The 24,261-nt window shown below is 37.8% G+C and overlaps 3 protein-coding genes across 6 annotated transcripts; 2 read left to right on the top strand and 1 right to left on the bottom strand.

Moving 5' to 3' along the window:
- Positions 1-2,418: 2,418 nt before the first annotated feature.
- LOC135626965 (uncharacterized) lies at positions 2,419-12,734 on the top strand. 3 transcript variants are annotated; one of them, XM_065132826.1, is made up of 13 exons: positions 2,419-3,061; positions 4,593-5,013; positions 5,173-5,824; positions 6,143-6,183; positions 7,482-7,526; positions 8,484-8,584; positions 9,783-9,861; positions 10,767-10,865; positions 10,951-11,019; positions 11,128-11,177; positions 11,282-11,363; positions 11,898-11,992; positions 12,081-12,734. In XM_065132826.1, the coding sequence occupies exons 1-13, from the start codon at positions 2,691-2,693 to the stop codon at positions 12,238-12,240; spliced, it is 2,265 nt and encodes a 754-aa protein (XP_064988898.1). In that variant the 5' UTR covers positions 2,419-2,690; the 3' UTR covers positions 12,241-12,734. The 3 variants fall into 3 exon arrangements, with proteins under 3 accessions (XP_064988898.1, XP_064988897.1, XP_064988900.1); XM_065132825.1 differs by having other exon boundaries at positions 7,482-7,550; XM_065132828.1 differs by lacking the exon at positions 2,419-3,061 and adding an exon at positions 3,161-3,370 and having other exon boundaries at positions 7,482-7,550.
- A 1,486-nt stretch (positions 12,735-14,220) lies between these two features.
- LOC135626964 (uncharacterized) lies at positions 14,221-17,008 on the top strand. Its single transcript, XM_065132824.1, has 2 exons — positions 14,221-14,816; positions 16,510-17,008. Exons 1-2 carry the CDS (start codon positions 14,385-14,387, stop codon positions 16,753-16,755), a joined length of 678 nt encoding a protein of 225 aa, XP_064988896.1. The 5' UTR covers positions 14,221-14,384; the 3' UTR covers positions 16,756-17,008.
- An 850-nt stretch (positions 17,009-17,858) lies between these two features.
- LOC135626962 (uncharacterized) lies at positions 17,859-24,189 on the bottom strand. Of its 2 annotated transcripts, XR_010492512.1 has the most exons (8): positions 23,710-24,189; positions 22,942-23,432; positions 20,458-20,839; positions 19,430-19,626; positions 19,157-19,298; positions 18,447-18,603; positions 18,188-18,302; positions 17,859-18,065 (listed from the first exon to the last, which is right to left on the bottom strand). XR_010492512.1 is itself a non-coding variant. In XM_065132823.1 (7 exons), the coding sequence occupies exons 2-7, from the start codon at positions 23,007-23,009 to the stop codon at positions 18,280-18,282; spliced, it is 969 nt and encodes a 322-aa protein (XP_064988895.1). In that variant the 5' UTR covers positions 23,010-23,432; positions 23,710-24,188; the 3' UTR covers positions 17,859-18,279. The 2 variants fall into 2 exon arrangements, 1 of the variants encoding a protein (XP_064988895.1); XM_065132823.1 differs by having other exon boundaries at positions 17,859-18,302; positions 23,710-24,188.
- Positions 24,190-24,261: the final 72 nt, after the last annotated feature.

Raw genomic sequence — 24,261 nt, 5'->3', positions numbered from 1 at the left:
CATAAGAGTTGATAGGGACCTGTGCAGGCAGGATTGCAGTCAGAAGAGTAGGCTTTCAAAGCATGTTCCAAATGCATTTATGATGCACACAAGTTGATGAGGAGGATGTCTTGCAGTTAGCTGTGGCATTCATTGTCTATTTCTTCCATGAATTGGAAATGTCTATGTTGAATTGTAAATGAAAATGAAAATGAAAATTATAAGAAAAGGAACTATTCTTCTTGATTATTTAGGAAGCAATTTCGATCATTCTTTTTATCCATCATTATTTCTATTATTATCAACTCTGTGTTTCATCGAAAACAAAAAAATTAATCCATTAATTTGATGAGTCTGAGTCTAAATAAATACTTAAAATTAAATTAATAGTAATCAATCAATTTAGTTATATAAATAATTTATTTTTTCATATCCAATATGAGATTAAATTAAAATGTTTAACTATCATGAGCAATAACCAAATGGTGATAGTACTAGATATCAACTTATTTGGTTGATAAAGAAAGATGTTTGATTATAAAATCTCATATTCACCTCTTATCTTTTGTAAAGAATTCTTGATGCCATATATGTCATTATGAGATGTCACTATGTAAAGATGTTTAATTTACATAGTAAAGAAAATCTTGATGTAATTAATATATTTCATTATGAGATGTAACCAAGTAATCATAAATATTTGCAAGAGCAATATATGAAAGAGTAATTGAGCAAAAAAAATTAATAAGAAGACAATAACAATGATCAAAAGTTCAAATAAAATAAAAATATAGGAGAGTTAGTTAGACTTATCATTAGATTTTGATAGATCATCATGTAATAATTGAATGAAATTTGGGACAATGTTCTCATGAGGTCTGTCAAATATATCATGAAGAATAAGATTGCATTCTTCATCTAATGGCAGTTAAATCTGATGTAAACTTGAGATATGTGCATGTTAAAAGAACATTGACTCTTTTCATAGCTGCTGCAATTGACTCATGGTTGATGTGGAAAGATGATTTGGAGAGTATAGGAAGTTAAATAAAGGAACTGGCATTCTCTCCTTGCAAGTGGGTGGACCACACTACCACCAACTTGCTTGCAAGCAAACAAAAAACCTCAATGGATGAGGATAGGAGAAATAAAATACAAGCAGATGAAAGTTGAAGAGAAGACAAAAGATGAAAAAGGTAATTTTTCTAAGAGAGATATACAGGAGACATTGCACAAGTCAAATAAGACAAAATCAATGTTGGATATTATCTCAAAGGTTTATCCGATAGTATTGACTTAATTGACTTAATGTTCTTGACTTTTCTTGATGAAAGTTTCATGGTTCTACTTGTCATTTACGTCGATTCCCTTTATGCGGCTGACTTGTACACTTCGTCAAGTTTCACATAAGTTATTTTTCTTCTCGGTTTTCATTGAGTTGACGGTGACTTTCATACCTACTATTTTATAGGTTAGCCCTCCGTTGAGTTTAATCTTCACATTGGCTCTAAGTGTACCTTCGTTTAGTATTGCATAGGGTTGCTCCCTCACTTAATCTTGCAATGTGTCCACCGATGTATTATCTCATGCGAGATCATATGATGACTCATCGTTGCTTGCTCACTGAATCTATTGAACTTTATGGAGTTATCGTTTTGAGTTACCCCCTCAATATGTGTGGTCTATTGTACATGATTCTTCATCTAGAGAATTGAGACTTATCATGATATCCATCCCGGTAATTTTTCTCTTTACATCATTCACTCTGAAAGTTTCAAAGACCATCATCCTCTTGGATTATTTTGCTTTGATGAACATACCGTGTCATCGTAAACGCATTTACTAGATTACGACTTCGTCGATATAGCCCATTATTATATCTCTTAAGATTTAGCAACATAGTAAACTTACTACATACTTCATTCTTTTATAGACATTTCCTTTTAACGTAGAAAAAGTTTTCAAGTTCTATGATACCACGTTTTGATCATCTTAGGATGACTATAGATAATCCATCATCCTTATACAAATCTTTGCATGAGTATTGAATTCTTCAATATCTTAAAAAGATTATTTTAGAAAAAAAAATATTACTTTAAATGATAAAATCTCTGAGATTGAATTAGCTAGTTTGGTAAAAAAAATTAATGATTAATAATAAAATTCTGAGATTGAATTTTATCTTCATTGTATATCCATTAAAAAAAAAAGGTTAATCCACTACCTTAAATAACAAAGGAATCCACTACCTTAAAAAAGGTCTATCCATTGTGAATTAGCAAGTCACAATTTCTTTTGTTCTGCACAATGCATCAGCATCAGACTCCAAAATTAACTGTTGGAAACCCAAAGGTGGTAATTTGGAGTGAAGTGAAGTGTCAAACATGCTGAACCAGTAATGCCAAAAAGCTTCACCCAGTTGTCATGGCAGCAGCAGTCTCAGAAGGCATGGGAGGAGTTGTTCTTGATTAAAGAAAGAAAAGAAATGCCCCCACACAAGCCACAGCCCACCGAGAGAGAGAGAGAGAGAGAGAGAGAGAGAGAGAGAGAGGGCATCATTGATCCATAAAAGGAGGCTTCTTTCAGCAGAACACCCATTCTCCACCGCCCGGGAATTCGAGGACAGGTGATGAACGCCCTCCTTCTCACATCACTGCCTGCGTTGCTGCTGCTACTCCCACTGTGAGGCGAAAAGGAGCCGCCTTTGGTGCATGGAAACCCCGGCGGAAGAGCTGCTGAAGAAGATCAAGGAGCTGGAGGCCGGACATGCCCGCCTGAAGCAGGAGATGTCGAAGCTGATGCACGTGAACGAGGGCGGCGCACGCCGATCGAACCGCGGCCGGTCCCACTCGGTGTCGCCGCAGAGGACGGTGGCCTCGCCGCAGAGGAGGAACAGCGGAGGCTTCGAGGGCTCACGCTTCTTCCGGCACTCGTCGAGTCTGCAGCGGGAGAGCCCGGGGGCGAGCACCTCTGCCGACGGCGCCGCTGGGATCGGGCTCTCGGAAAGGCAGTACCTGAACATTTTGCAGTCGATGGGGCAATCGGTCCATATATTCGATCTTGATGGCAGGATCATTTATTGGTCAGTTGCCTATGCTTGCTTTTCTCTGTTCTTTGATCATCGCCTTTCCTTTCACTTATTTATCAAATGTTTTTGTTTTCTTTTTGGATCCTTAGGTAATGTGTTGCTGACAGTCTACTAATCTGGTCAGGTGTCTTCTTATCTATGATGTTTTGACGATTTGCATGATAATATTCAAAACTTTGGCAATGGGTGTGATTTAATTCTGCTATCACCCTTTTCTGATAAAATTTATATAGATACTGATTCGGTGAATGCTCATATGGAACCTTGCAAGAAAATTGTTGGTCGGGAAAGGTCATCTTTATGGTATGCTACTGTTCCAGATTTTGTAAGTGAAAGCAATTTATAGGTAGAACAAACTGAGAGCACCTCGACAAGCACTATGCATGGTTTTCAAGTCATATGCCGTGCTTAAATGTCAAGCATTAGGGTTCATTTGTTATGGAGGAGTTTACCAAAGACCTCATAAGTCGGCAATCTTTTTTCTAAGGTCACCAGATTTACTAGGATTTGAGATGTTGTTTAAGTGTACCATGATTGTGGTGAAACACTTGTGTCCTGTATTCTCATCAGCTCTGGCATACACATTTATTTTTATTCTCTTCGATTTGTTTCTTGTTTCTAATCTATGTTTTTTTCTGAAATGTTGGGCAGCATTCTAGTTCAACTGATCTTAACAGATCCTCATCCTAAGATCCTTTTCCACACCTTAAATCACTCACGATAGGAATTCAAGTGTCCTGGTCTGGCCTCCACCGACGAGATTGTCAAAACCAAAGAGTCAAAGACGATACTCCCTCTGCTACAATATGTTATGTTATATGACACAAGGGCACTAGAAGTGGCCTTCTCTTTAGTGCTTCAGCACATCGATTTAATGGGTTTGGTCAGCAGGTGGCACTCACTATAAAAAGAAATAATTTAATTGTTATGTGATCAGGTATTCTCATTGACATTCTTCTTGAAAGCTTTGATATTGCAATCAGAGGAGAATGTCAAGACAAATATGCTTTAGCCATCATCGATTTGTAAGGTTTGGGAACTAGAGAATTTTATGACTAAAATTTGGTCAATTATTGAAGAATACGTTGAATGAGCATAACCAATATTACTTATTTACTATATTGTCTTTGCTTTCTAGCAAGTTCACATAGCTGAACTGCAAAGGAGATCTAGATGGAACTTGATCTTATGATTGCTTCTGGTTAGTTGGTGTATATAAAGCAAACCCTCGGTGGTTTGCATTTTCTGTGGTCATTTCTTATCCATTTAGGTGTCTTATTATGCTTTGGTGCTATATCTGTTTTGTTCATTCTTTATAATGAAAGGTGCCACATAATCCTCTCCATGTGATATTTGGAAAATTTTATCTTATGCTTATAATATTGTGCTGGCAAGTGTTTTATTTTGGTCAACACACAAAGACTTGATCGTTCTGGCTTCTAAATGTTAAACTAGGTAGTTGTTCTAGTTTATTCACATAATTAACACAAAGACTCTTCAAGGATGATCTTTTTTGATGTTTAAGGAACCGATCAGCAGAAAATCTTTATGGTTATGCTGCATCAGAAGCTCTTGGTCAGAATGCAATCGAGCTGCTTGTTGATGCCCGTAATTTCAACATTGCTGGTCGCATAGTTCAATGTGTAACTACGGGGGAGAGCTGGACAGGAAAGTTTCCTGTGAAGAACAAGTCTGGGGAATGTTTCTTAGTTATTTCCACAAACACCCCCTTTTATGATGATGATGACGGTAGTTTGGCTGGCATCATTTGTGTCTCGAGTGATTCAAGGTCCTTTCAGGACTTGCCATCCTCTCCAACGTCTACCGAGTCACAAGCTTCTGTCGGCCACACTGCAAGTCGCCCAAGAAAAGGTTCTACAAGCAATGGTGGTTCTATTCCTCAACAGCCCATCCAAATTGCTATTGCATCCAAAATTACCAACCTGGTGAGTGTAACTTGTTGTAATTTCATGACCAGAAGAATGTAATAGAATCTCATGTCATAGAAGTTCTTGGGAGCATTCTTCATTTTAGATGTGTCTGGCATATATTGTTAATTTATTTTCTAGTTTATTCTTTCTTGATTTTTAGAATCACCAAAACAGGCTACTAAAGTTACAAACAAAGTTCGCTGTCGAATAAAGCCAGGTGAAAATAATCTGGAACGTGAAATTGGAAACAGAGATAGCCAGTCTTCTGATCATGATGCAATGCCATCAGACCGTAAGGAGGATGGTGCTTCCAGTGGATCTAGCACATCTAGAGGTGAGGTGCCACCCTGTGCTTCTGGTAAGCCCTCTGCTGTAGTGGAGGAAATATCTCCTGGCAAAGCAACCAAAGTAAATAATGATGAAGATGACCGAAAGACAAGCATCTTCAAGATCATAAGCAAGACAGAGGCATTATTTGCCAATAGGGGGATATTATCGCCCTGGAAAGGGCACAACCAGGATGGTAATGATGCAAAGAATTGCTTGGTCTGGCCATGGTTGCATGGTGATCAAGAAAATGACTACAGTTATCCAAAGTCATCCGAGTCTGGCACAAAAACAGAAAATCAAGCAACTGAAAACAACCGGACAGGAAATAATGAAGCTTCAGGCTCCTGGTCCTCTCTTAACATCAATAGCACAAGTAGCATTAGCAGCTGCGGGAGCACCAGCAGCACTGTTGTTCACAAAGTGGATATAGATACTGATTGCTTAGACTATGAGATCTTATGGGAAGATCTCACAATTGGAGAACAAATAGGTCAAGGTAGTCATCTTCTTTCTTGTGCAATAACAAGATGGCATTTGCTTCGGAAATCCCTCTAATGAGATCAGATGTCTTAGTGCAATAATCACAAATTGGACCAATTATCTTCTTTTGCATGTGCATGTATGTCTATGCAATGATTGCCAAGGAAACTTTTTAACAAGTACCAATAACATTATTCTCTTCTTACTGCCTAATTGGATTGGTTACCTAAATGATCCAACCTATAGCACTGAATAGGCAGAGGCTAATAATGTTATCACCTTTTTTCTTGATTAAATGCCATTCTCTAACTTTGAATATCTTCTGTTCCTGCAGGTTCTTGTGGAACTGTATATCATGCTTTATGGTATGGCTCGGTAAGGTTCTCTCATTTCATATAATGTGACCCAAGAAAGGTGTTTTCAGCATAGCTTGCTTTTCAATGATTTCCCTCTTGAGTAGCTGTTTGCTAGTCCTGTCTGTATTTTATTTTTCAATCATGCCGATGTTTAATCCTATTAACTTTAACTTTAGTTTGGTTTTATCTATGAGAAAGGCTTATCAATGAATGTGCTCCAGGATCATAGGTTTACACTTTACATAAGAGAGATACCAAATGCCACCATTGTTGAAAACTTAAATGTCCACTTTGAAAGTTTCAGCTAGAAATTCAATTGGATGATTTAATGCAAGATATAGTGAAGCTTACAATGAAAGTGCTAATTAAGATATGTTACAGCAGAAGTACCAAAAATTGAGAACTATCAATATGAGGTGACAGCATAAAATTATTTTACAATCACAAGGAGCATAAAATAATAGGAATAAATATGCACCTTCAAATTATACATTATGTTTCCGTATTCCATGCCTACAAGTCTTGTAGTTGTGATCTATTTTATGGTGGAGAGACATAAATCTGACCTTGCAGGCTGATTTAAATAGATTATTAAATGCATAAAATAAGCTGATGTTTTTCTTTTGACGTAGGTAGTATCTTCAGAATCTATGTAATATGAACTTTGTGATATATAATGCAAATGCATGCATATATATTTTGATATTCAATGAAAGAGTTGTTCATAGGAATAAAATTATTTTCCTTGGATTGATGCTCAAATGAAGTAGCATGCTATAGTGGATTGTGATGTTCTGTGAAAAAAATAAAACTAATGTATCAGTTCATCTCCGGTAGTCATGAATTTTTCTTAATAAGTCAAAAGATTTTTCACTTGTTGGTTTTCTTTAAGCTGCCTATGAAATGATTATCTGAACATTTGATGTTCCTAATGCTGGATACTAATAGTTTCTTTTTGGCCACTGGCCAGATAATGGTGCAGCATCTTAAATATCTAAATGTGCATGATATATTCTTGCAGTTTAGAATTGAATCTTGACTGGCCAGCAGGTTGCACAGAGATGAATGATCTGCTAGTACTTAGCTTAGGGCCATCTGCCTTGTCACATATTATTCTCCCACCCTAAAATAAGGAACCATTGAAAAGCATGGATGAAATTAGGCATGTTCTATCTTGTCTAATCTCATATGTGGACTTTCAATTTCATACCATAGATCTTTTTCTAGATGAGCATGGACGTCTAATGGATCAATCTGATGTTCAAACCGCCTTGTCCCTATTGTTATGGAGTTAAACTTATGCACTTTCTCTTGTAGGATGTGGCAGTTAAAGTATTCTCAAAGCAGGAATATTCTGATGAGGTGATTCTTTCATTTAGACAAGAGGTAGTGATCTCTTATAGACTCATGTATATGGTATATTGAGATTTGAGAAGCTCCCAAACCTCTTCTCATGAATTTGTGGTTCACATTGATTATTTGTTATTAATTTAGTAGTTGCTATTATTATCTTTTAAATAATAGTATCATTGTTGTAGACTATGTTTACTTCAAGACTTTCAATCGCGTCACTCCTCTATCTTTTCAGCTGTTGAAATTTTAGCTATCACATCTTCTAACAAGTTACAAGTGTTCAACTTCTTCATCAACTATCTTGTTTGAGAAACTTATTCAGAAGTTCATAAGATTAGAAATTACAGATCTTAGAAAAATGTCTCTCTCCTATATTTCTTTTTCTACTGTGCTTCTTCACCTTTTGAAGGTTTTCACTTCATGGTTCTGAGTCTTGACAGCATTGTCACTTCAACTGAGTCATATTAGCTAATACAAGTTAAAATAAGTATGCACTAGAAAGGTACTTGATCAATGATTTATAGTCGTCGTGACATGAAGTTTTAGAGCTTATCTGATCTTAATTCTCTTTATAATCTGCTACAATAACATGTGTAACCTTGTTGGCTTTCATAATCTCATGGGGCTTACGACCTGCCTAATTTCTATACTTTTATTGGCAAATTATCATGCTTGACAGCCCCATATGGCTTTTCATTAGCTATCCCAGACTTCTAAGATCTCAAAACTAATGTGTGCTGTTGAAGCTCCACAGAGATATGCATATGTATGTAATACTAGCTAAGCCAAATTTAATAATTTGTTTTCTGTTGACATGGTAGAAAAGAGTCCCTCTTTTCCAGATTGTATTATTGATTTCTATTTATCGGCTGCTTTTACTATTCAGATGTCTTTGGCGTGATGTCATCGAATTTCTTTTGAATGTTTCACATTGTATACAATCTAAACATTGCTTTGCTTTACAAGGTGTCATTGGTGAAGAGGCTACGACATCCAAACATACTACTTTTTATGGGTGCAGTTACTTCTCCCTGTCGTCTTTGCATTGTGACAGAATTTCTTCCACGGTTGGGTCTTGACCTTTTCTTTTTGAATTAGAGTAAAACAATGTGAGCATTATTTTTGTGTGAATGCGTTTTTCCTTAAACCCATCATGTAGTCTGGAAGTTAGCAGGGTATTTGCATCCTGTTAAGAACAACAATCTTCTGGGTTTGATATCCACAGAGACACTCTCGCATAAAAGGTAACTGGACAAGATGATGTTAGGACCTGGCTCAATAAAACACTAGCCTAATAATTTGGATTGGAAAGCCTTCAACCACATAAGCCAAAATATCCAGGTTATTGGTAGTATATACAAGGTACGCAATACCGAATGATACTGTCCGGTACGAGTGGTATGTGCCGGTCCGACAGCATACCGGTATGTGGACCGCCGGCTACCGAGCGAAACGAAAAAAAAAAAATAATATATATATATATATATATATATGAAAAAGGCAACGTTCGGTGACGTCGCCGAGGCGACGCGATGTCACCTTTTTTGGCGACGTCGCCTTTTTCGGATTATATATATATATGTATATATATATATATGTATGTATATGTATATACATACATATATATATATATATTTATATACACAAATATATATATATATATATATATATATGTATGTATATACATATACATACATATATACATATATATACATGTATATACATAGATATATATATATATATATATATATATACATAGATATATATATACACCGAGCGGTATGCTAGAGCGTACCACTCGGTAAACTCGTACCATACCATATCGAGCTGAGCTCGATACTCCGATACGGTACAAAATTGCAAACCTTGGTTGGTACATCCAATACTTCTTTTTCCTTGACTTGAACTTTGCAATAATTGTATGATTATAGAAGATGATTACATTTTAATTTCCTCGAGCTGCACCTTTGGGATATAGCAAAAGGAAAAAATCTGTTGCTGGTGGAAAGTTGAAGTACATCACAACTCTATATCATGTGCTATAGGTGCAACTTGTAAATGCTCAACCATTTGTTTAAAGTTGCACTTAAAGTTACAAGTAAAACAATATAAATTTACTGTATAAGTGCATATAGAAAAATGTTCATCAATTTCATATATATGTCCCACTTATGGAATCCATTTTTTAGTTATATTGGAGTGTGATATACATTTTTGAGACTTTTAGATATCCATTCACTTTACATGGACATAACTTGAATGCAGTGGGAGTTTGTTCCATTTACTGCAAAAAAACACGGGGAGGATGGACTGGAGACGGCGGATTCACATGGCTCTAGACATTGTAAGTATAGTTCCTCAATCCAAAATGGACGCTTACTCTTTTTCATATCTGTTCAAATCTAGTAATTCACATACAACAACCCAAAGTGCACACATTCGTATGGACATTAAAAGTGGTAGTATGTTGGTTCTACATGAATTGAAGTATGGAAAGGAATGTACTGTATAAGCACCAAATCAGATCCAGGAAACAGCGCATCATCCAAGTCCATATGGTTAACTATTTTCATTTTTTTGGGAATCATGTTACAAAAGGGAAGTATCTTGGTCAATGCTATTCTTCTTGAATTGGACATCTGAGATAGTGTGGGAGTTTGGGAGCATAGGGCAAATGTTATGTAGGACTCTTTGGACTGAAGGTGGGTAGTGGTTAGTAGAATATAGCAAAGTGGGCAAATTGCAGAGAGAGAATTGGTGCAAAGTTGATGATCTGCCAGACTGAAAAAGTAAGAGAAAGGCTTTATGAGTGTTTTGGTGGAAAGCTTATACTGCAGGTTTTTGGAGGCAGGAAATGTTGCTGACAAATTGATGGTGTCATTATGGGTGCTTTTTATTTTTTATTTTTTGCTATTGGGCTGTAGATGTTAATATCCTAAGGTGATCCAGTGGTAGGTTGCACCAACAGCATTCACAGAGAAAGGAGGAGTTGGTTGGCAAGGATGAGTCTTAGCAATTGGTTCTTCCAAAAGTAGTAATTTTTTTAGGCAAGAGAAGATGTTTTATTGGTTTGTGTGGCTCAGAAGAGCTATAGGTTAGACGGAATTGAACTCAGGCTTTTTTTGTTAATTTGTATTACAGCTTTTGTGTATATGACCTTTGAAATGAATGAAATGCATCTTAGACCCTTAATGTTGTGATTGTTTCAGATGATTTTAGTTTATTGTGAAATTCTTACTTTTTCGACAGGCAAGGGGGATAAATTATCTTCATCATAGCAGCCCTCCTATCATCCATCGTGATTTGAAATCGTCGAATTTGTTGGTCGATAAGAATTGGACAGTCAAGGTTGCATTCTATTTATTAATATCAGTGGCCTATGCCAACCGAACAGAAACATTTTATCCTTTATTAATTTCTTTATGACTAGCAGGTTGGTGATTTTGGTCTTTCGCGTTTGAAGCACGAAACTTATTTGATTACCAAAACTGGGAAAGGAACGGTATTAACATTTTCTTATGTTCCCTTTTAACCCATAGCAGTCATTGATGGCTTCTGAGTATTTGATTATTTGTGATACTAAGAATGTTATGTTTATATGGTTTCTTAGCCACAATGGATGGCACCGGAAGTTCTTCGAAATGAACCTTCAGATGAAAAGTACATGCAGATGTTAATTTTATTTTAGCACACAATTTACATTGTTATTTTACTTGCTGCTTCAAAAAGAATAAAACACTTCTTTTTGGTCTATGGAAAAATAGGTCGGATGTGTATAGCTATGGCGTAATACTGTGGGAACTTGTCACCGAGAAAATCCCTTGGGATAATCTCAATTCAATGCAGGTAATGCACCGCTTCAACTAAGTACAAGTTATTTTCAACTGTTGATGCTCTACAATGTTTTATGTTCCGAATGCTTGAAACTTTGGTATATCATTGTGGAATATGACATTTCTAGCATTCTTAGCTACTTCTTAGTGGATGGCCGAAGCCTGATGCATTACGATGGCTTGACATTTCTAGCATAACCAATCAATGAGCTAGATGTCCATTTTCTCTGAGCCACCTTGCCATGAAGTTTTGTTAGTTTCATCATTTGTCTATTATAAATTATTATTTAAACTCATGAGAGTCAGGGATTGCAGATTAACTTTTGACAAAAAATATGTTTGGTTATCCAGCTTTTCAAGTTTCCCGGTATGTTTGCATCTACTAAATTCACTGATAGTTGTTTCAATCATTCATATCACCTACATTTGTTTTGAAAGTGATCGTTGCTTGACAATTTTGCTGTTCTTAACAAGTTTGCCTCTGGTCTTGGACTGATTTCCTATTACCCTCCAGAGATATCTCACATAATGATTTTTGTTTATCCAGGTCGTTGCAGCTGTAGGATTCATGAACCAAAGGTTGCATCTCCCAAAGGATTTGGATCCACAGTGGGTCTCGATAATTGAGAGTTGTTGGCACAGGTTGTTTCATCACCCATAAATAGTTTAAAACAGTTCCTGCCCTTATTTTCTTAATCATCCCTGGTTGATTCTCTATTTTTTCGTACAGTGAACCAAAATGTCGACCAACGTTCCAAGAACTTATAGAAAGGTTTAAAGATTTGCAGAGACAACATGCCATCCAGTCTCACCTGCAGCGTGCCACACCGAGTGAAACCACACAAACCACCGCAAAAATGAGCTCTCAGGAGAGGAATGATTTTGACTAGATCATGATCTATGTTTCCATACCAACCTGAGATGGGGAATCAAGCTGCTTCTGTCTCTTTAGGAGTGCATTTGCAGAATTTAGGAATTGGTTTTAGATCCTCCAACAAGAATGTAGCTTCAGCTACATGTTATTCTGCTTAAGCCATGCAAGCGCTGTGAGTTCAGAAATATTTGTGGTGGTCATCTGAGATTCTTCTGTGTGAAAGAAAATGGATATCGATAACGAGGGTGTCGGGTTTGCTATAATTCAGGAAAATTTAGGGCCTTTAATATGTACAGTAAATGACAGGAGGATAGCTAATGGGGGGTTAAGCCTTGAGCTACGTCTACTGAGGAGTGTTTTCCTTGTGCCACTGGCAGCATATATCCATCATCTCTAAAAAGAGGAGAGACTGAATTGAACCTTTTCAAGATTTTGTACTATGAAGAGAAAGGCTCCACTTTGTAACTGCTATGTTCTTTTCAAAATAAAAGAGAACAAAATCTCTCTCTCTCTCTCTCTCTCTCTCTCTATATATATATATATATATATATATATATATATATATATATATATATGTATGTGTGTGTATATATGTATATGTGTATGTATATATGTATATATATATATATGTATATATATATATATGTGTATGTGTATATGTATATATATGTATATATATATATATTTTTATTTTTATTTTTTGGTGTGTATGTGCGCTTTAGTGTGTGTGAGCAAGTTTTTGGAAAAAGTATATAGTGTTGAAAAATTCTCTTAGAGCTAATTTCTATAATTTTTTGTTGAGTACCCTTTCCTTATGTGAAAATATCATTTTACCTATCTCTGTTGGATCTATTGTCGCCATTGTCCTACATCGCTGTCCTTGCTCCATATAGACCTTCTTAGCCTTCATTGGATCTACTCACGTGCTTGTTTGTGACACAAGCAACTATTGCCCTCATTGGATTTGCTCTTATGTGCCTCGTCTTCGTTGATCTTGCTCATAGCATTGGTGGCTAGCAATGAAGGCATAGACAAAGAGGGTTGCAAGCAAGGAAGGAGAGAGTTATGACTAACGAGATAAGGGCGAGTTTGGCGGGGTAAAGGGGAGGGGAGTTAGGGCAATTTGAGCCAACAATCTCATGCTGGGTGAAGGCGATGGTCGATAGGGGTAATATCATTATTTTTTTAAAAAAATATTCTATGAAAATTTTTAAAATTTTTAATAATGACAAAATATCAATCTCAAATAATTATGATATTATGATTTTGTTGTATATTTATGTTGTATAACTTTATATGATTTTCTTAGATGAAACATATTTACATGTATGCCGAAGCAGAGGACACGAGGTGATAATATATTGTAGTGAATAATTCAAACCAAAAAACATGCAAAAGGAGATGAGTGTTAGAAATATGTTCGACAACTTCTCCTCCAATTTTCAAATAAAAAAAACGTGAAAATCAATTATAAATTTATAACTAGAAAAATGTGTATGTTTAATTACTGGGAAGATATTTTTATAATATAATTGAGATTCTAATTAGTGGGAAAAATATGTATCTTAGAAATAGGAGATTTTTAATTCGTGGGAAGACTTTTTTTTAATTTAGATAATTGTGAAGAATATTATTCGTTTTGATTTGGTTGTAATGACGTGGCAAATGAGCTGATGATTTGACTGCGTGGACATCGTCCATTGCCTTATTTAGGTCCACGCGCGTCTTTCCATTGGAGATCCATTTCTTTCCAGTGTCAATGGATCACACGGAACACGATTATACCCGCGAGTGAGAATACCTCATTTTTACTTCATTTTATGCGAGAATTATCCTTGGTGACGTGAGCCCTAGGATGGGCTCACGTGAGCGGCAGCACACTCCCGCAGGGAGAACTGGGGGAGGCGACAAGATCACGTGAGCCGCGAAGCACAACTCCGCGCTCGTCCTCTTGAGCGGATCGGTCTCCACGTCATCGATCCGCGTAGCGATGCGAGCAGTGGACGGTGGAGATCGTCCGTCCCTGAAGCCGGTCGCTCGTGGTATCCCGAACCCTTCCTCCCGCCGTCTTCCTCCTCTATTTCTCGATCGATTTTGATTACCTTTTTCCCTTGATTTTTTTTCGATTAATTTCGTTCTGCATCCGAGGAGGAGGAGGAGATGAAGGGAGCAGCGACGGCGGCGGCGGCTGAGAAGGAGGAGAAAAGGGCGATGGACGCGGGAAAGAAGAAGAGGGAGGAAGAGATCAAAGGCGTCAACGGGAAAGCCGACGTGTATGAGGTCGATGACGATGAGGTGGAGGAGGATGGGGAGGACGACGAGGAGCCGGAGGAGATCGTGGAGTTGGATGACGACGACGACGATGGTGAGGGGTCCGATGATGATGACGACGATGATGATGATGATGATGACGAGGAAGAAGAAGAAGATGACGATGTGGAGGAAGTCACACCGCAGGGGCATCGCCCCCAAGTGCAGGCGGCGGATGATGACGAGGAGGAAGATGAGGATGAGGACGAAGGCGGTGACGGAGATGACGACGACGATGACAGCGACGACGACGAGGACGATGCCGGGGGTGAGGAAGAGGAGGTATCTCTCTGCCTATTTCGTATAAATCTCTCTTTTCTACTTCATATTTGCCTGTTTTGCTCATTAATTACTCGATCTAATTACCGTGCTTGGATTCTGCTCAGCTGCGTTTACTTCTTGTAGATCTAGACATTTGTATACATAAAGATCTTAGTTTTGTTCTTGGAATGTGTTATTGGTGAAACAAAACTATGCCTTTCGACGCAAAATTAACTGATGCTGCACGGAGATCATCCTGCAATTAGCCTAATTTGGGTTGTATCTAAGTCCAAATTGGTACTGTGTACTATTATTCATCGAAGTCTCTTATTGTTCATACATCAACTTTTTGGACTCACAATGATAAATCAGTTGGTATGATCATGTATTTGTGCTTCTTTTTGTATTCCGTAATGATGCCCTCCTTGGTGTGATTTCTTTTGTGAACCAAATAGATCATTACAACAATCCTGCCAAAAATTTCTTTGCATCTTTGTAATCATATCTTGTAATATCTCAATTTTTATGTTGCTTCCTCCTATATGTCGACTTGCTCTGCCGAATCATATCTAGCGTAGTTATAGATCGATCTTAAGCAGTAACCACAGATAACTGAGTCTCTATTAGTTTGTGGAAAGCTTTCTCTCCTCCAGTGCACTGACTATCGATACTCTAATTTGGTCTGTTCATTGGTTAATATGATGAACCTTTAATTTCTCTGGAAAACTTTCCCACTTATTGTTCTTTACATTCTTTTTTTTTATAATTTCCAAAGTAAGACTTGGTTTTTTTGCGTACTTTATGTCAGAACCTCTTTGCCTGCATGTTCACATCATAATACAATCTTCCTCTGCTGCCATTCATCTTCTCTTTCTTCCTTGAGGGATGCTGCTGCCCATCATCTTATTGCATATTGAGACAAAAAAACAAAATTAGGGCTCATCGATGATCCTATTGAAACTTCAAGTTTTCAAGCATTAAACATGTCTGATTATTTCCTCTCTCTTTTTTTTCATTTGCCATATTTTGCATGGTTGGCAATTTTGTCCTGTGTCCTGATGTTTACTTGTTCTTTTCTCATTTTCTATTCGCATAAGAATCGATTCTAAAGAGAAAATTTCCAAAGTGATGCCGATGCTTTGTGAAATATTCAGCACTACCGCCATCTTTATATGGATTCACCATGGTACATATTAAGCTACTATTTCCTTTTATCTTGGCTCATTTTATGATGCTTCCAAAGTAACCTAAGCTCCTTGTCTGGTTATAGTGAAACAGAAACATCGATTTCTCCTCCCCCCTTTTTTTTTATTGTTTCTTGAAGTAAAAGTAAGTTTGGTAACAAAAGGAGGCTGGAAAATTATTTGTTTGAGAAGAGCACAGCACATGAACCCGGACAAAAATTAGCTTCCATCATGATAATCTTCAAAAAAAAATTGGCAGCGAACGCTTCACCTTCAGAGTTGAGATTATACTAAATCATCGTTACCGAGCATGTCATGTGCTTTGATTTACTCTCTTTTTCTAAAGAGCAAAATCACCAAAAATCATTGCTGAGTTAGCTCTTAGTAGTTTCTGTGCCTTCTAACTGTTGCATTATTTTAGTAACCTGATGAATTGGCACATGTTTGGCTCTATTTCATGTTCCAACACATGATTGGTCTTTTGTACTCATGCTCCTCTTGCTCACATCTTCTATGCCATCTAACACTAGGAGGAACTGGGAACCAAGTACCTTGTGCCGCCAGTGGGTCGTGCAGAGGACGAGGAAGATGCGAGCGACTTTGAGCCGGGTGAAGAAACCGACGACAATGATGAAGATGATCATCAGGGTCACGGTGGTGGTGGTTCCATCAAGGATGGTACCTCATCAAAGAGGAAAAGATCAACCAAGGATGATTCAGATGGCGACAGCAAAGGCGACGATGACGATGATGACGAGAGGCCACCAAAGCGATAGTACATTGGTGATCTACCTGTTGTCCAAATGACTTTTGTTTGAACTTTTTATAAGAGCAACCCCGCCCCCCCATTACTTGGTGTTTATTAGGGTTTTAGATAGCCTGATTGGGGATGATAGATTGGATCTGCATGCATTGTTTGACAGTGTGTTAGTTAGGCTTTGTACAAGTTAGGAACTTTCATGTGTTGGTGATAGGTGGCAGTTGTTTCACTAAGATCACATCTTAAATCTATGTTTTCTTTCCTCGTGACCTTTGGAATCTTTTGTTTGACCTTTCTGTTTCCAAGTTTTACTGATGATTTTTGGATGAACATTGATCCAAGCGTGCCCGTGATCCGACGGTTTGCAACTCACATCATGCTTGCACCGATCCTAAGGCACCTGACTCTGCCAAAGGATATCTAAAAGCACCGATTCTTTGTAGGTCTTCGTCTTATAGTCTTCGTAGCTTGATTTATTCATTTATCTCGATCTTTTCACCATCTATTTGGAGTGCTGACACTGTGTGATATGAACATAAATCGAGGATTTGATTCGAACTATATCAATAACAAATAAAATATTTCAGACATAAGAAGAGGTATTTTGAGAATATATCAATGAATAAATATGAAACAGAAACTCAAATATCATATTTAACATTTGCATTTAGAAAATTAGCTGGTTGGAACACAGTCGATGGTAGGTTGACCTTGGGACTAAAATTTCCTATTGTTGAAACCATGCTTCTCTTGAACTCGACTGCTCGCTATTCATGAGTAACTTTCTTCGATCAGATTTTGGTCGTCCATCCCAAATGGAGAGAATGGAGATCCATTGATGAGTGTTGCAACCCATGTTTCAGGAGATTGGATGGTTCATGCAAAGAGCAAATCTACTAAGCAAGACAAAGAAGAGGCAACGAAAGAGCTTCCGAGTGTTTGACAAAGAAGAGGCAACAAAAGTCCCTTCACAAAGGAGATCAACGCTACTTGAGCTTCGAGTGTTTGTCAATACCCCTATCCATTATGCATATTTCTAGCAAATATTATTTTTGTATTTATTTTTTCTTCCGAACCCTCAGCTTCAAGTGTATTATTAACATCCAAACAAAGTTGGGAGGCATCAAAAGAAACTGCTTCCTTTTTCTTAACTATTTTTCAAGGGAAACTCCAGTTCAGCATTGTAATCCGGTTACCTCTGGATTTTCTTACAGAAACCTCTACTCGAATAATTTGTAATCAATCGACCAGGCACGCACAACGTCGTCGTCGGGGATTAGCAGGAGTTCCAGTCAGCGCGAGCTGCACCTAAGGCCATCAACCACCCTGGATCATTTGGCCAAAACAGGTCAGCTTACTGCCCTCATCAACAGAAGCATGGCACAAGTGGCATCCCCCGTGTGACCTCCAAAGTGCAGAGAGCAAGGCATTTTTCAACATCAGCTTACCACAACTTCAAAAGCAGCAGCCCATCAGCACACCTCTCCCTTGAACAGCATTGTCCATGTGGCCTCATATCTCAGCCAGTTGCAATTATTACTCAGTGTTTCAAGGACAGCCGCTCTGGCAGCACAGCATCGAAAACAAAAGATAAGTTCAGAAGATTTCTCACAGCAAATCAAAAATAAAAAGAAAACAAAAAACTATAGATGCAACTATACAAAGTGTAATTGCAACAGATTTATCAGTGGGAATTTTAAGTCTCACTTATTAGTTCGTACGTCACGATCATCGAGGTGCCCCAAAGTGACATGTTTAAGAACCTGGGTCCGAATCCTCTGTAGAACCCTCTCCAACCATCGTCCTCGAGGAGCCTCCTTGTTGTCTTCATAACTGATGGCCTTCCCGCATAATCATTCATGACCTAGGTCATAGGAAGAAAATCTTCAGCTTCAAGCAACTATGATGATGCTATGATTTTCTAAGGTCAAAAGTCTCTTTTTATTTCACTTCTCCATACTTCTATAACAAGAAACTGTAGCAACTAATCTTGTTGTACAAAGGGGATTCTGAACCATTAGATGACAGAGACAATATTCTGATGAAATACAATAAAAGTTCTATTTTTCCCCTCCAAAGCACCATGTTAAAAGACTTGGAGCTAAGTGCCCTTCAAAACTGTGCACTTTGGGTTCCATTAGAGGATTCAGTGAAAATTTATGTCAAATGATTACCTCTAAGGGAAACAAGCTGTTATTTTAAGAGAAAAGAAGATATCCGTATTCTTGACTGAGACGTGATGACTCTCTTGAACAACCAAGATCATCAGCCTCTTAGTTTCTGATATTATGAATGTCAAAGTGACTGCAGCAGAGTAGCAAACATGTTTTATGACACCTATATGTACATTATTTTCTTCAAAAGAATAAAGTTTGGCACTATCAGTGAGTATTTGAACAAGATAGGACTAAATATACCTGCAGCCGTGTCTTGACTGTATCTATCGGAGTAGTGATAACTGATGAACAAGCACTAGCCAGTGTTCCGGCTGTTGCCTGAACAGTTACTAGCTGTAACTGAGATGGTTTTTGCTCCACATCATTTCCATAGCCCAGGCTCCTGTCCAAGAAAAATGATAACAGATGTTTGTGCATACACATTATGAGCCAACCTAAGATATGCATGCTGCATGTAATTTCTGAACAAATCCAACCTAAATAAATAAAGGGAACATATTGTGATAAATGTACCTCCAAATAACATGTTGAGCAGCACCATAAGCACCCCACCAAAGAGCAGTTGCAGGTGACTGGGTTGCTACTGTTATCCCAAACCCTCTATAAAGACCACGAATTCCTTCTTTCTTCATCACTTTGCGGATGACATCAAAAGGGCCATTATATGTAGTCATTTCAGGTAGGCCTTGGACCATCAGTCTCTGGGAAATCTAGAAACACCAACAGAACCTAGGTTTAAGTACAAGAATGTGCAGAATCCTCAGGTAAATCTAGTAAGCTTGTGTTGATCACAACTGCCCCCCATGACACCTATGCTTTTCATAAATTTTTTTGTCCCTTTTGAGGTGCACCAACCATTCCATCCCTCCCCCAAAAAAGGAACACCCTTGAAATAGCACTAATCTAATTTGCAAACCGACTTTGATTTTACCAAGAATAAACAAAGCAATGCAACAAACCAAATTACTTAGATTCTGGTTTCATGTAGAGAGAAGAAAGGCTGTGCACAAATAACACTTATGAAACCAGGACATTTTTAACAAGGCACAAATTCAACCTTTTCCTCTACAACCCTAAACGATGTTGACTCTTAATTAATTATTAGAAATTTTGAAGACAAGGATACTACACTGCTCTTTCCAGTTTCCCCTAAAAGAAGGATCACATACTATATCTATGCCAAAGTAGTCAATCCTAACATTTTTGAATGGGACAACAACATGAAGAGTCTAAGCTCTAACAAAGGAAGGATTGAGGGAGTCCAAATCATGCAACATATGATCATATTTTGTTGATTCAACTTCAACAGCAAATAGGTAACAACTAAAACAACATCAACGATGTGCCCAAGCACAAATTTCATATCTTTATTTTTAATTATTATCCCCTTTGTTATCATCTATGACAAGCTGGAAGAATGTGAATTCATGGTCCCTAAACAGGGAATCAATTTTAGTACGTTTAAAAACATGTAAAGGTAAATTGGATGTTTGGAGTTCCAAATTGCAAAACAATTAATGAGTGGAATGAAGAGAACCTACCACATCCAAGGGTACAAAATAAATACATGAAACTATGTTTGAGACCAATCCTGCCACTCCATTAGACAAAGCAATACGTGTTGCCTCGGAGACATTCAGACCCTCTGTATTTTTTAACATTATATCTTTAGATACTTCAAGTGATGTAAGAGCCAGCACTCGACCTGGCAATGATCCAATGGCAGAGGTAGCAAAACCTCTATAAAGTCCAGGAATTCCATCATGTCTCAGTATTCTTTTAAACACAGAGATTCCACGCATGTGCGATAACCCAGCTTCAGTAACTTGCATTCTAGTCTTAACAACGGCTGTTGGATGTAATAACCCAGACTGAAACGTAAAGAGGACGGCACCAATGACATGAAACTTTGTCTTGTCCAACCTTAACACCAAAGTAAAACAAAAAATTAGTTAGATCTTTGGACTGTCAGAAGCTTCCAGACAAACTGACATTTCTTATAAATTCAAAAGAGATTAATGATATGTCAATGAACAACATCAAAAGAACTATGTTTGAGGGAAAAAGAGAAAAAAACACAGATGTCTGTGGCTCCATGCACACACACATAGTTAAGCAGAGTAATACTTCCATCTACATGAGACATACACTTTGAGAAGTGACTTCTAAAACCAGAAATAGATAAGCTGAAACATTCTAGACCTCCCACTTTTCAGTGAGTGGAGTTGAAGATGTACATATTTATCAGAATGAAGTGCTCTATACTAACAACACAGATCAGCAATAAAGCAGAAACTCATTCAACACATTATATAAATTAGCTCTTAGATAAGTCTACACTGACCTTTTAAGGGTCATTTTAACTCATTCAACACATTATATAAATTAGCTCTTAGATAAGTCTACACTGACCTTTTAAGGGTCATTTTAACTCATTCAACACATTATATAAATTAGCTCTTAGAGCACCCAACAAACTGGATAATTCCAATTGCATTGATTGGTTAACATAATTAGGTTTTTATGAGCCAAATTCAATTTGGGTAATATATTTTCCATGTACATCACATGGTCTCAAGTCTGGATTAAATTTGAACTTTTAAGACACAAATCTAGGATACATCTGATGCAATCCCCTGGGTCATTTTATTAGTCCTGCCTGAGCTGATCTAAGATCTTGATTTGGAGAAGAAAGAACAGCCTTTAGGTACATCATGAGTAAAAAAGCACACAGCACAAATCAGCAGCATTTAGATATATTATGACAGGACAAGATTCACTGAAAAAGCCAGATATATGTATACATATACATATGTATATGTACATGTATACATAAACATATATATACATGTATACATATACATATATATATATATATATATAGCCTTAGAAGTAATCTTTTATCCCACAGAAATTATTTCTTCAACAGCAAAAACGTCATTATCTGAACACCTAATTTTCATAGTCACTTCTCCTAAAAACCCTCTGTGAGGTGTTCCCAACTCGAGGAGTTATGCTGTCAATAACCTGAATGTGATATAAAAGGAATCAGATGTTGTCAATGATGATATGGCAGATGATTCTCATAATAATGCTTTGTGAATTTTGCTACAGGACAACATTTACAACTTATTAACAGAACTGTTGCATACTAATCAGTGTGATCTTTGATCCAATCGGAAACAGCAGTTACAAGATATCATATGAGATCTAAGACTCGATTGTTGAAAGCGATTTATTTTCAAAATCTCCTGCATTTTAAAGGCAGCAGAGAGACATTCTTACTTTCAGTTTGAGGTTTTAGGGTTCTGCTATTAGTCAATTGATCTAGAGAGAATGATCGCATCTTTGTAAAAGTAATTATCTCAACCAATCTATGCTAGAATGGCTACATTGTTGACTAATACTACTGAACGGTAAAAAGAAAATTGATGATGATTGTTTGAACTCCAAAAATTCGTAAATGGATATGCGATCGCTAGCTAGGATGTTTTAAGTGAAGTTGTGTAAATAATCCTGGCTCGTACGACGAGACCTTATTAGGTTTTAACTTCCTTTTTGTTCCCCATCCGCCAAGCGCTGTAGACTACTTGGTCAAGTACACGATCAAGATATCCAAGAAACGAACTATATACTACTAGGCTCAAATTATACGATGAAGAAATCCAGGAAACGAACTACATGCTATGTGGCTCAGGTATACGATCAAGAAAAAGAAGGAACCAACTATACACTACATGAATACATGATAAAGGAATCCAAGAAACGAACTACGGACTCCTTGTCTCAAAAACACGATCAAGAAATCCAAGAAACGGAGTACATGCTACTTAGCTCAAGTATACGATCAAGAAATAAAACGAACAACTATAGACTACTTGTCTAGAATACACGATCAAGAAATCCAGGTAACGAACTACAGACTCCTTGGCTCGAGTATACGATCAAGATATCCTCCAAAAGAAGTCGAAAGAAAAAGAATGGGAACCTCGGAGACAAGGAGGAAAGGAAGAAGCGGAGCGGACCTGTCCCAGTTGATATTGGTCTCGGAAAGGGCGAAGTCCGCGGCCGAAGCCTCTGCTTCCACCGCCATCGGTCACCTTCTTCCGCCGCCACCGCAGCAGCTGCCCTCACGGGGGCTGTTTCTTGGCGCTTGCTTGCTTCGTGTCGGTGGCCAAGCAAAGGAGCGCCTCGTACCGTACTCGTCTCTTCCCTGCTTTGTTGGGAACGGACACCTTCTACAAAACGGAGTCACGAGGGTCGGATGGAGAAGCTTCCAGAATAGGGGGGGAGAGACGAGACGCCCCGCTGCTGATCTGGCTCCGCGGAGGAAACACCGCCCGGATGACTTTTCATGGGTGATTGCGTGGAGGTTCGTCAGAGTGTTCCGAGCCAACGAGATTGAGGTGCTGCCGTGTCTCTGTCAAGCGATCCAGCACAAGAGGAAGTCCTTATAGGTCGCAATCGCGGGCGCCATGCAGCTACGGATCTCTGTGCTCAGCAATTGGGTGATGTGCTGTAGCGACGATTGTGTCACTTTGTTGGTCAACTAATGGGAACAATAAGAAAAATGAATTTTAATGAAGACAAGTATTATTTATTCAAAAAGGAGTTTTTATAATAATTTCCCCGTAATTTATGTTGAACAACCGATCAAACAACTAGAAATTGTGTCACATGTGTTGAACGCGAAGCATTCCTTTCCTCTTTTTTGTGTTCGAGCCAAAGGTGTCAACCATTCATTTCAAGGACCACTAGAAGGTCAAAAAGGATGGCAGCCGGCGAGTGCCCACCTGTTAATTAGGTTCTCGAGTGCAAATTTTGTAGGAAACCAGTGAACGGTCGAGATGCAAGGCGCCTTTGAATCAGCACAATTTACATATGGTGGGTGTCGAAGCAAGCTTCAACTAACAAGAAATGAATCAGCCAAGTATCGAGCCAGAACACCGTGGCACAGAAAAGGAGCAGCTGCTCTCTGGAGAAATATATAGCACTAAGAACCTAGAAATCCAACTACACCTGGATTCATTTGCCAATCAAATGCATGATGCAGACAACCAAGAAAGAGACTGCAAATTTCTACCAACAAACACAAGAACAGCTAGAATCAATAAATCCTTAAAAAGTACATTTATTTAAGATATTATAGAAAAAAAAAAGAGTTCAATGGACATTTTTGAGATTTCTTGAAATCTAAAATCTTATCCAAAGGTTACAGTGACACTGCTGAGAATCAAGACAATACAGCACTGAAAATGAGCACTTGGTAAGCGAACAAGGAACATATTTAATTACCAAGTAAAGAAAAAACAAACTTGCTGAAAAGGAGGCATTTATATCCAATA

The sequence above is a fragment of the Musa acuminata genome, chromosome BXJ2-11 (assembly GCF_036884655.1).
Source record: "Musa acuminata AAA Group cultivar baxijiao chromosome BXJ2-11, Cavendish_Baxijiao_AAA, whole genome shotgun sequence".
In the NCBI taxonomy this organism is placed as follows: domain Eukaryota; kingdom Viridiplantae; phylum Streptophyta; class Magnoliopsida; order Zingiberales; family Musaceae; genus Musa; species Musa acuminata.
The sequence above is the reverse complement of the archived record's forward strand: the minus strand, read 5'-3'. Positions and strand labels throughout refer to the sequence as shown.

Bases quoted from the DNA above. Each gene is read 5' to 3' on its own strand.
- LOC135626965 (XM_065132825.1), top strand. From the start codon at position 2,691: ATGGAAACCCCGGCGGAAGAGCTGCTGAAGAAGATCAAGGAGCTGGAG. The intron at 5,014-5,172 runs GTGAGTGTAACT...TCACCAAAACAG, and splicing joins CATCCAAAATTACCAACCTG to GCTACTAAAGTTACAAACAA. The intron at 10,866-10,950 runs GTTGCATTCTAT...TATGACTAGCAG, and splicing joins ATAAGAATTGGACAGTCAAG to GTTGGTGATTTTGGTCTTTC.
- LOC135626964 (XM_065132824.1), top strand. From the start codon at position 14,385: ATGAAGGGAGCAGCGACGGCGGCGGCGGCTGAGAAGGAGGAGAAAAGG. The intron at 14,817-16,509 runs GTATCTCTCTGC...ATCTAACACTAG, and splicing joins CCGGGGGTGAGGAAGAGGAG to GAGGAACTGGGAACCAAGTA.
- LOC135626962 (XM_065132823.1), bottom strand. From the start codon at position 23,009: ATGGCGGTGGAAGCAGAGGCTTCGGCCGCGGACTTCGCCCTTTCCGAG. The intron at 20,840-22,941 runs GTCCGCTCCGCT...TTTGGTGTTAAG, and splicing joins ACCAATATCAACTGGGACAG to GTTGGACAAGACAAAGTTTC. The intron at 18,604-19,156 runs GTATATTTAGTC...CCTATGACCTAG, and splicing joins CAGTCAAGACACGGCTGCAG to GTCATGAATGATTATGCGGG.